At 39.0% G+C, this 12,243-nt stretch overlaps 2 protein-coding genes across 4 annotated transcripts in view; one reads left to right on the plus strand and one right to left on the minus strand.

Moving 5' to 3' along the window:
• The window catches only part of tbc1d32 (TBC1 domain family, member 32), a 77,186-nt gene extending 72,189 nt beyond the window's left edge, over nt 1-4,997 (minus strand). Inside the window, exons 1-6 of one of the 3 annotated variants that reach the window (XM_017692514.2) lie at nt 4,847-4,997; nt 4,016-4,214; nt 3,097-3,258; nt 2,640-2,817; nt 1,369-1,440; nt 884-1,009 (exon numbers count right to left, since the gene is read on the minus strand). In XM_017692514.2, coding sequence (XP_017548003.1) covers nt 884-1,009; nt 1,369-1,440; nt 2,640-2,817; nt 3,097-3,258; nt 4,016-4,170 — 693 coding nt within the window. In that variant the 5' untranslated portion in view covers nt 4,171-4,214; nt 4,847-4,997. Of the gene's footprint in view, nt 1-883; nt 1,010-1,368; nt 1,444-2,639; nt 2,818-3,096; nt 3,259-4,015; nt 4,215-4,335; nt 4,587-4,846 lie in introns of those variants that run through there. The other 2 variants (XM_037538193.1, XM_037538194.1) reach the window with 2 other exon arrangements.
• A 2,932-nt stretch (nt 4,998-7,929) lies between these two features.
• Nucleotides 7,930-10,554, plus strand: hsdl1 (hydroxysteroid dehydrogenase like 1). Its single transcript, XM_017692465.2, has 4 exons — nt 7,930-8,368; nt 8,638-9,083; nt 9,449-9,667; nt 9,765-10,554. The coding sequence occupies exons 1-4, from the start codon at nt 8,149-8,151 to the stop codon at nt 9,834-9,836; spliced, it is 957 nt and encodes a 318-aa protein (XP_017547954.1). The 5' UTR covers nt 7,930-8,148; the 3' UTR covers nt 9,837-10,554.
• Nucleotides 10,555-12,243: the final 1,689 nt, after the last annotated feature.

Genomic DNA, 12,243 nt, shown 5'->3' on the forward strand with positions numbered 1-12,243 from the left:
TTTTTTCCTAATCAATCCTTAATGAATACAATTGTGCTGCTGATGAAACAAATAAGTACATGAGACGGTCAGAGTGCAGTGAGAAGTCATTAAACCCAAACGGTGTCCTTTGAACTGTATTTATCTAATCGATATAATAAATAACTTTACTGACAAATGATATATAGTAATCTAAATAGGTAGTCTAACAAACAGATAACATTAAATGCTAGCCGGTTGAATGTCATGCCTTGAGAGCATCAACCCAAGAAATAACAGTATTGCATTGTGAAGAAGACCCTATATGACCCCATGGTGCAATTCCAAGGTTCTTAGTCCTTTCACAAACACTAAAAAAGTTGTCACTTTTGAGTGATTGTCAGGCTAGTTCAATTTACAGACCTCAGGTGGAAAAAAAAGTGTTATAATTGTAATAATGCTTATTTATATGAAAAAATATGTATCACCTTAAGTCCAAGGACATTATACAGGTGTACAAGTACATAGGCTAGTGTATAGTGGTAAAGTTTAAAGTATGATTGCTCTATATAATATTTTTGGGTGGTAAAATGTATAATCTTGTTTAAAAATGTCTAAAAAGTTATACAATAGCCATGAAAAAATAATAATGAATAACATATTTTTAGATACAAAGGCACATCACATGTCCTTATTTTTGATGTATTATAATGATCACTTTGAAAACCTCACTTGTCATTGTACTTGTTACCCATACACATATTATATAGGGGTGAGGAAGTTCACATGGTGAATGAACTACTATGTATAATCTGTCGAGGTATAAATATAAAAAGACCGGATTTCTCAACAACATACCGGTTTTGTTAGTTTGGATGCTCACATTTTATGTCTGAATTGACTAAAAGTGGATGCTAGTTCTTACACTGAGGTCAGGATCAGGGTCAGCGAGGGCAGCTGAGAGGTTTCTGCGCAAACCAGTCCAGCTCTCACAGCTCAGGACATCAGAGGGAGGAGCACAGCATAGGGACTGTAAGGCTTCCCAACGTACCTGCAATAAGAGCTTACTGTCATTTTCCAAACGATCAAAAGTTTACACTTACATTTAAAATAACTGCCAGATGCTCTTGTTCAGAGCGACTTACACAAGTGCCTTGTTGCCTACTTGGAAAACTAATTATTAATCTAAAAAAAGAGATAAGCCAGGGTCTAAAAGATATCACCAAGCTAAAGTACTGGCAGAAACTAATCACTCATAACTAGTCAGCACCGCATAGAACACACAGAAATGACCAGATAAGTTTTACCAGGTAAGTGCATACGTGCTGTTATTCCACAGCTCAAAACATTTCAAAAGAGGAAAAGGCACAAGAAAAACTGAAAGAACAAATAATGAAAAAAAATGAGTACCTCTCTTGGCCTACTTGGGTCAAGCTTCTCAGAAATGACCTGCAGCTGCTCCTGCTTGATGAAGGCATAGCTCTGCTTTTACAAATAGAACAAGTTCGTTACAGATGACATTCATAAACAATTTAAACTAAGAACTGCAGATCTGTGAAGTAGCTTCATGATACATGCACCTGATGATCATAATTCAACTACATGTTAATGTATTTACATCACACTACTGTGTAGTTCCTGCAGTCATTATTGTGTGGAAACCTATTCCCACCAGCAGAGGAGAAAAAAAAAAATCAGTGTTTTTACTTTATTCATATAAATACATTTTGCCAAAATATTGACTTGGCACCACAAAATAACGATTTGCATTCTCTAAATATTGACTTATTTTCTTGGGATTTGCACATATTATGTCAAGATAAAGAGTGATAAATTACATTATTTTGGGATAATAAATCATTGTTACAATGTCTAATACGAATACTAAGTCATTCTTTTTGAAATAGAAAGTCATAATGATAACATAACACCTATTTCAACATAGTATGTCAACATTTTTGAAGGAATAAGTAAATATTTTGACATGTTTTGTCAATTTGTCAATGTTTTGGGTAGATAAGACATTATATCTACATAGTCATTATTATGAGATAAGAAGTCATTATTCACACATAGTAAGTCAATATTTTGAAAAAATAATATAAAATAATCATCACTTTGAGAAAAGAAGTAATTAGTTAAAGATACTGAATCCAAATTCTAGAAAACTGGTACCAGAAACAGAGTAGAGAAATTGGAGGCATTTTTTCTCCTATTCCTGATGGGAATAGGCTTCTTTACATTTATGCATTTGGTGTGTCTTGTAAAATTATTCTATATTGTTTCTTAAACAATCTTAACCAAACAGAATTGACCTAATTTTAACACCTTTGGTCAAATGACACGTTTTATTGAAGTTTTGTTGAGGTGAAAATAAGTTAACACAGCCTCTACAGGGAACTTTATCTTAAAAATAGTACTTTTCTGCAAATTTTGTGCACAACTTCTATTAATTTGTTAAGCTTAACATAAGAGGAAAAAAAACATAAAATATTACGTAACTTTTGCTCAGGCCACATTTTATGTTTTTTGTATCAGATTTCAGAAATTTACCCCTCATTCATATTCCAATTTACTGAGCTACATTTTGCAGCTACAGCAGCCCTGGAACAATAACATACATTACACTTCGGATATGATATGGAATGCTTCTTAAAGGAAAAGTGCATGAAACATTTCACCTGATTAAAGGAAGAGTCGCTGTCTGAGCAGTTGTCCGTATAGTGGCTGCTTGACTGTTCATGCTGGCTGTTTCTATTCATCTCCTCCTTCTTCAGCTGATCCTCTTCAAATTTATTGATCAATGATTCCACAATCACCATCATGGTCTGCTTTAAGGTCTGCATCATCTGTTTATATCTATTAAACAAAAACAAGTGTCTGGCTGCTAGATATATATGTTATCGGCATCTTGAAGCAATACTGCAGCGTCAGCCTAATCTCTGTCTGAAGTAACTGCCCATTGGCTTCTTTTATAAATGGGTTTTGAGTGAACATGTTTTCTGTTTAGGGGAAAAAACATTGCGGTAATGGGTCATATGGAGATTAGGTTGAAAGACGCTATACCACTAGCTTTAAGTTAAAAGACTTAGCAAAAGGAAGGAACAGGCTAATACAGTGAAAGAACTGGGTACATACTGTGAAGATTCTCTGGCCCTTCGTGTGACAGCATGGACCAGGGTGTCCTGACCTGACCCAATGGTATGACCATCACCCTTAGCACAGCTCTCAGTCTCCTCCTCAATAACTGCCCCCAGCGTACTCTCGACATACTGCCGCAGATACTTGACAAACTCATAACTAATGAACAAAGGCAAGAGAGGGAAACATAAGTCAGTATTGCAGATAAACATTAAGGGTCACAATACTGATGAGTACTGGCACCTGGCAGAAAATGCCAGACACCAGATGGGGAAAAAAATGCATCTCATCCCATCTGAAAAACTCTAGCCTGAAGTACAGCTAATTAAATGGCTGTTAGCTGTGCATACGTCTTGCAAGCTAGCAGAGTGTTTGAGTAGTTTGAACATGTAGATGTTGGTGATGCTTATGAGTTTTCAAATTTTTGCATCATTTAATTGATGAGATGTAAACAAAGTTGTTCATAGTGGTTTGATGTGAAATGCTTCATCATAGAAAAATGTACCGACTCAGACTTCTTTACAGTGGTAGTGATAGGAACCAGAGGTCATGATGTCTACAACACAGCCAATTTATGTACCAGTGAACCTATATGTGCCATCCGAGTGTTTATATGTAATACTGATTAAGATAATGGTAAGATAATGGTAAAAATGGTAAAGCCAAAAAATGTTTTCTTTGGGGACTATTTTACCTTGACACCCAGCGTGTTATGACTCTGAAAGAATTATCTGACATTACGGAGCAGATGTTTAGAAAAACGGACAGAATCCCCATCTCAGTGAAGCACATTAATTAAAAACCAGGAAAAATATTGGATCGGTATGATTCTCAGACCATCTTCCATTCAAAGGATTCAGTATCGGTACTGGAAAAGAAAAGGTGGCGTTATGCCATCTCTAGCTACGAATCTCACTTGTGGAAGTTCTTGTCAGTCTCCTCCAGGTGCAGCAAGATTTCCTCGGCACATTCCACTGAAGGCGCCCCTGAGATTCTCTCCTTGACACTTTTCAGGAGCTGTCTCAGCAGGGACTGGAGCTCGGCCTCATCCTCCGCAGAAAACTGAGACATCACTCTGCAGGGGGTGTGATGCACTCCTCTTAGCCAAGGACTTCCTACAGACACAGGCACAGTGTCGTGGAGGTGTAATCAGAACAGTTTTCAGTGTACTTATTCCTCACCTATTCACACTTTTGCCCAATTTTCATTTGCATTCATCCCAAGATCTTCACTCACCAGCACTTTGGGTTAATATAACTAGGTGAATTACTCGTCTATGTTGGTTGCACTTATGGCTAGACTCGCATTTAATAAAGTAAAACAGCTATTATAAACCATCCCATAAGCCACGTTGGACAAGCTATTCGGTTATATAGCTGAGATAGCTAAGCTAGCTAACTAACCAGCTAACCTAACTGGGTCAGTATCTTAGGATTTGGTCCACGCCGCTTTTCAGCTTTTCAGACTGCAGAGTCCGGAGGACCCAAAGGTGGCTAGCTAAGCTAAGCTAAACGAGACTGCGGTTGGCTTCCTATTCGCCAGCTTCTTGTTCTAATATTCCCGTTCCACCTTAAATGATGCAGCAGTTACTTGCAGGTCTCGGGCGCCAGAATGTAACTGCTGCACCATTTAAGGTGGAACGTGGAAATTCGAATAAGAAGCTGACTTCAGCTTAGTCTAAGCTAGCCGGCAAGCTATGGCTAGGCTAATAAACACACATAGCTTGGAAAGACATTAACCTCGATACCTGGCAAAACGTCATTGCATCCGGAAAGCTGTGAAAAATCACACGAAACGATTCAAAGTGAGCTCAAATGGGGAGAGTTTGAACAAGCCGATCGGTTCAACCGGTGACTCTGAGCCTGTTCCCACACATCCGGCGTCACTATGGAAACAGTAAGCCAGCCAATCAGAGCCACTGCTGGGTCAGGCCGTCTGCAATGTGGCCGCTTTTTAAATGGATGCATGAACACATATTATACAAACAAGTAAGGATCAGCGATTATTTAAAGGAAATAACACACATACCATGGGCCTAAATAACGTACAAAAATATTACAAGCAATCTCATTGTACGCATTCAGAAATTTCAGTGCTAATTTGCAGTGGTGGACGAAGTACACAAATCATGTACTTGAGTTAAAGTAGAGATACCCAAGGTAAAATACTACTCCAGTAAAAGTAGAAGTCCTTACTCTAGACCTCAACTTGAGTAAAAGTACAAAAGTATTTGCCTTCAAATGTACTTAAGTATCAAAAATAAAAATACTAAAAGAGTAATTATGACTCTAATGTCCTTTTATTATTTTTGTAATAAGACTCGCTTCATGAACTCATTTCAGGTGAAAGTCCTCCAGCGTCTCTCTTGGTAAACCCGTCTTTTAATAGAACGTCATTAATTAGTGACGCTGACGTCTATTAAAATGATCATAAGCACAAAACACTGAAGGTAAACAGTTTCCATCAGGGAGAACCGAGTGGCTCTGAAATCACTTTTACAAACAAGCAAAGTTTCAGTTTAAGATTACTTTGTAACTTAGTGACAAGTTGAATAAAAACTTGCTTTAAACTCAGGATCACAAATACGTTTTCCTTTACTGTGTTGATCTGTAGGTCTCTGTTCATAAACATAAACTAACTGAAACTATCCATCCATCCATCCATCCATCCATCCATTTTCTAAGCCACTTCTCCGTCAGGGTCGCGGGGGGATGCTGGAGCCTATCCCAGCAGTCTTCGAGCGGAAGGCAGGATCTAACTGAAACTAATTTACTATAAAATGAAAGTGTTTGTATGAATTCAGAAAAAAAGAAACGCACCAGTCACGACTGCATATGTGGACATATTTCTATATTGTGGTCTATTTACACAAAGTTAGGTTAGTTCATCATTTAGGTGATGTATGTGCTCCCAAATATTTACGCTGCTGCACTGATGTTGAACCGTGTGCTGCACTGGGTCGGTATGACCAACAGGTCAAAACCAGCTCAGAACAAAGTGACCACTGTGCCCTGATTGGTGTTCTTGCTTTGCACTTCTTTTGTTTTGACATGTTGCGTTTTTATACACAGAGAAACCAAAAGGATCGACAGATTTCTCAAAATGTAGTGGAGTAAAAAGTAACATAAAAGTCACCCAAAATGGAAAAACTTCAGTAAAGTACAGATACATGAAAAAACTACTTAAGTACAGTAACGAATTACATTTACTTAGTTACTGCCCACCACTGCTAATTTGTTGCAAGAAAATTACAAAGCAACCATATAGTGACGAGACAGCATAGAAGGAGATTAAGATGGGCCATTTCACCCTATTTACATACTTGCTGATAAAAACATAAGCATTATAGTGTTAATAAAGATATTAATAGTAAGGTCACTTGAATGAAAATGAAATAATGTCTTTTTAAATTTGAAATGTAAGTTAGGTAGTCTGGAATAAAAGGTGGAAAGCCATTTTCTCAGTCATGTAGCAAAGTCTATGGGAAAGTTTATGGGAGAGTGTCCACTTTAGGTCAGTTATTTCCACTCACACAAGACCTGAGGCTGCATTCATGAAAGAGTCTTGCCCTCCCGACAATGCTGCTGTTGTTACTGCATAAACTAATGCTAATCTAATTAACCATTGCTCCTCCTGTTGTCTCCATATTGTACTATAATATTTTATACTAATCTGGTGTCGACCAGAGGAGGATGGGTTCCCCTTCTGAGTCTTGGTTCCTCTAAAGAGTTCTTCCTCTTTTTATTTTACTTTTTTAATCCCACATAAGGGGGAAATTCCACCTCCACATTTAACTCATCCGTGAAGTGAAACACCACATACACACTAGTGAATACACACACACACACACACACACACACACACACTAGGAGCGGTGGGCAGCCCTATCCACGGCGCCTGGGGAGCAATTGGGGGTTAGGTGTCTTGCTCAAGGACACCTCAGTCATGTGCTGTTGGCACTGGGGATTAAACCAGCGACCTTCCAGTCACAGGGCAGTTGCCTAACCTCCAGCCCACGACTGCCCCCTCTTGCTCTTAGGGAGTTTTTCCTCGCCACTGTCGCCGCTGCCTTGCTCATGAGGGCCTGGACCCAGATTTCTCTGTAAAGCTGCTTTGTGACCCCACCTGTTGTAAAAAGCGCTATATAAACTTTGCTTGCTCTTAAGGAAGAAAACCTTCTTAACTACGCCTTTCTGTTTTAGCTACATACGTAAGAAGGGAACGCTTATTTTTCAAAAAATCTGAAAAGAACTTTCTTCATTTGTTTTTCAACTCTTCTTTTAAGTATTGCACGAACATGTGGTTCTCTTGAAAAAAAGTTATGAAATATTTTCTTACTCTTATGACAGTCTCACACTTGTCTTAGACTGTTTGACTTGACAAGGTAAACCACTTGAACTTCTAATGTTATCCAATATCATTGTTAAAATAAATAAAAACTGCAGTAATCTGTAAAATGTATCATATTGATAGTCTACATGACAACCTAATTTTTTTTTTTTTATAAAAAAACGATTTTTCATCTTGTTCTGGTTACTGCGCTTGCGCAGATATTCCACGCGTGTGGCTTAAACCGCAAGCTGATAGGCTCATTTCATTGAAGGGCGGGACTTAGACGCCGTGTTGCGTGCCAGAGCTTTCCCATTCACACTTAAACCAGTGAGAGACATGTCTCCTCCATTATGATGTCTCTGACTGTAATTAATAGCAAATATAAAATTAATGCACATTTCTACAAAACAATACAATATGAATGTAATAATGCTGACTAAATTTGTTTTGAAAAAAGGCAGCGGTCCCTTTAAACGCGTCGCTGAGCGGAGTCACGTGACTCGTGTTTGTGTTGAGGCTGTCAAAGCTGAAAGAAGAGAAGGAAGAGTCTGGATCATTCAGCAAAGTAAACCGATTTCACCACATACCTGCAAATCTGTCGCTGAAAGAAAGTGACCTATTACATACGGACCGTTTCACCTGCTGGCCCGTGTGCTCGACTTTAGCGACGTTTCTTTAGTTAGCTTTAAAATAGGCTGCACATCTGATCTCCCCTCCATGGCTGCTGTTGATAGCTTCCACCTCCTGTACAGAGAAATCGCCAGATCCTGCAACTGTTATGTAGAAACTCTAGCATTGGTGGGAGCTTGTTACACAGCGAGTAAAGCTGTTGTTCTCATGCGGGACTGTTACAGCCTGATAAGGCTCCACTTCATCCCCCGGCTCGTGTACCCCAGAGATCTAGTCCACCAGTATGGAAAATGGGCTGTCATTAGTGGTAGGTTTATACTGAGTGACTTGATCTGCACTTTTATAAGATATGTTTTTTCGAGGGCACTTTAGTAATAGAGCAATGGCTTTATTTAGAACCATGAGTTTTTATATAGAACCATATACAAATAGAACCATTGTCTTTACTAAATAACCCTTGAAGAACCATCTTTTTTAAGCTTGTGCTGCTGGGCAACATTGCTTCACTCTGAAAGTCATGCAGTAAGGATATAATCTGAGTTTTAAATGTATACACACTATTTCCCTTCCATGCAGGTGCATCAGAGGCCATAGCTAAAGCATATGCTGAGGAGCTGGCCAGACATGGTGTGAGCATCATCCTAATCAGCTCTGATGTCAGGAGTATAAGTGATACTGCCAGGTCTGTTTCAGAGACCCACGGAGTGGAGACTATTTTAATCGAGGCAGATTTCGGTTGGGGTCCCATGGCCTGTAAACCCATTAAAGATGCTGTTGGAGACAAGGACATAGGCTTTGTCATAAACTGTCTGGATTCGTCCCTGGAAGTCTCTCCAGATTTTGCTGACTTGTCCGAGAGCAAAATGTGGAACATCATAAACAACAGCATTGCTGCAGCCACTCTGGTGACCCGTCTGGCTCTGCCCGGCATGGCGGAGAGACAAAGAGGGGCTGTGGTTAATATTTCTTCTGGAGGATGTTCCAGACCCACTCCAAGGAAGGCCGCCCTCTCCGCATGCACGGTCAAAGATCATATCATTTGTATATTAGTGTATATTAGTGTAAATTAGTGTCCAGCCTAATTGCGCTGTTGACTTCTTGAACCCTAGGCTTATAAATTTTATGAAGCTCAAGACTTTATTCAGTAATTAATATGAATTACAGTGCTATGCAGCGTCAGAGATCACTGTTAATTATGTATATATATGGATAAAAAAACAGAAATGCTTTATTTGACAGAAAATTACACAGCTCAATATGTAAAAATAATAACTACTATGGTAATGTGTAAGTTATTTGTAACAGTGTGGACCAAATTTGAGTTCCTCAAGGTTTAAGAGGTTACTTGATATTCACTTGTGTTCTATATTACCCTCTGTTTCCTTAGGCTTTCCTTGACCACTTCAGCCGTGCCCTGCACTACGAGTATGGTCCTCAGGGGGTCTTTGTGCAGAGTTTGGTTCCCTACAGAGTTGCTTCTCAAGAAGATGAGGACAGTGCTGGTGTGAGCTGGTTGGTTCCTCAGCCACAGGTGTATGCCAGGCACGCTCTGTCCACTCTGGGTATCTCCCATAGAACTACAGGATACTGGCCTCATACAATGCAGGTGAGCTACAGGGGAACCAAGTCTTCCTGATTTTAAATTATAGACTGAAAATCTTTTGAGCTTGTTGCTATGCTTGTTTGTGTCATGTTCCCCCTAGTTTCGACTCATGCAGTGCATGCCGGAGTGGATATGGGTGCTGGGGTCTCGAGTGTTGTGCAGGGTGGCCTAAACGAATCGAGAAGCATTTACAGACTGGATTCAGTGACATGCAAGATGGTTGTAAGCCTTGGCAAATGCCCACTGATGTGAGGTGAACTACATTCAAAATAAATATCATGACGCAGTACTTTATGGAGTGCAGATAGAGTCATAGGCAAAAGTTTGAACACCCTAGTCAAATTACATGGTTTGTTAATTCTCTAAATGAGAACAAATGAACATGTGTAACTTTGCACAGGCCAAATTTTATGTTCAAATAATCAAATCAGCCAATAAACAGTAATTCTGCAGTACAATGGGTAGAAATGTGTTCTATATAGAGAATGTGTTAACTTATTTTTACTTAGAAAATCAGAAAAATGTGTAATTTGACCAGGATGCCCAAACTTTTGCTTATAGTAAGTGATCACTTCATCTTGTCTTTGTAAAATGAGGCTGCACTACTTCAGTTTCTTCAGAATTCTCACAGTAGTGTTCATGAACACATACAGTTAACTGATCAATTATTGTTGGACCATTATGGTGTTTTATGGCACTTTCTTGACTTATTGAACAGAGAAATACAGTTGTGTTGTAAACAACTGACTAATACATCAGTACTCATGGTGTAGTGAATGTACTGTTTGTACTGTGGTGCTTTTTTCCTGCTCTGGTGATGTGTGTATAGTGGTTGATTATTCCAACATTATTTTGCCATTCTAAACAATAAATTCTCCTTGTATTACCTATTTCTGCATATGTGTCATTTTGCAAATCATATTTGCATATAAAATAAAACATACAAATAAAATTTTATACAGTTAGCTTCATGATTATGGCAAGTGTATTTAGTCTAGGAAAACTAAACCCCAGTGAATTTAAGAGTGAGTTGAAACTAACTAACCACAGAGACAAGAGCAGCTCTAATCATGGAGCTGACTGTATTTAATATTGTGCAAGAGTAATTCATTTATTTGATGTCCAGTCAAAAAGTCCATTAAGTACAAGTCACCACTGGCTTGCTCATGGGGGCTTGGACCTGGATTTTCTTTTCTTTTCTTTTTCTTTCTGTAATACTGATTGTTCAACACCTGTTGTAAAAAGCACTATATAAATAAACTTTGCTTGCTTGCTTATTAATTGTTCTGTTTCAAGATGAAAGCAGCCAACAGCTAAACATAATATCATTTTTTTCAGTATTTAGTGTGTCCACTCTTTACCTTCATTACAGCTTGTATTCTTGTCTGCACACTCATTTTGAGTTTTTTAAAGAAACCTGTAGGGATATTTTTGCACACCAGTTCAGTCTTAGAAGTCGGTTACATTTTCTCTTCAAATCAAATCAAATCAAACTTATTTGCATAGCGTTTTTACAACTGATGTTGTTACAAAGCACCTTCACAGAATTCCAGTAAAGGCAAAGTTTTAGCATGAAATGTAAAACCCCCAGGTGGGCAAGCCAGGGGCGACAGTGGCAAGGAAAAACTCCCTCAGAGCTGAGGAAGAAACCCTGGGAGGAACCAAGTCTCACATTGGGGGACCCATCCTCCTCTGGTCAAACTATCTATAAAGTTATAATACTACTAATATTAATAGTAGTAGTAGTGGTAATAGCTAGGATTCCATGAAAACTTCAATGTAGGTTGGGCAGCTAGTCCAAGGCAAGTGGCAGTAGCTGGGGCGTGGGCAGTTGGTCTGAAGTAGGGAGATGGAATTAGTTTTATTCTGTCTGTATGTATGTAAAACAGGGAATGTGAACATTTCCAGAGTGTGGCTAATGACTCCGGCAGATTATGATGACTATGACAGGTTAACTAAAAGGAGAGAACCAGAAGGAGACACAAACACGAGAGCACCCTGAAACAATTGGCATCCCTCTGCTCTGCTGTCCACAAACCTGAGTGACCGCATGCGAGAGGTGGGAAGACAGCACCAGTTCACCATAATTCCCTGTGTCCATGGACCCCTGGATCTGCTGCCGTTATCTAAGGGGGAACATTAACTACCAAAAGCTAAATTGAACAAGTGAGTTTTCAGCCTAGATTTGAAGATTGCGACTGAGTCTGAATCCCGAACATTTTCTGGAAGATCATTCCAGAGATGTTGGGCTTTATAAGAAAAGGCTTCCCCCAGCTGAAGCTTTCTGAATTCTAGGAACTATAAAAAAGCCAGCACTCTGTGATCTGAGTAATCGTGGTGGCTGGTAATAGGAAATAAGGTATTGCAGGTACGCAAGAGTGAGCCCGTGTAGGGCTTTATATGTCAATAGTTCTCATGATTCAGGTCTGAATAAGTCGCTCTGGATAAGAGCGTCTGCCAAATGCTGTAATAGTAAAGGTAATCTAAAAACACATACATGAATCTTGAGGTCTGGACTCTGGGGTTCTGAAAAACACCAGCAGCTTCTTTGTTTCTTCTTTGTTTTGATTGCATTTTTC

This window comes from Pygocentrus nattereri, chromosome 4 (genome assembly GCF_015220715.1).
Source record: "Pygocentrus nattereri isolate fPygNat1 chromosome 4, fPygNat1.pri, whole genome shotgun sequence".
NCBI lineage: Eukaryota > Metazoa > Chordata > Actinopteri > Characiformes > Serrasalmidae > Pygocentrus > Pygocentrus nattereri.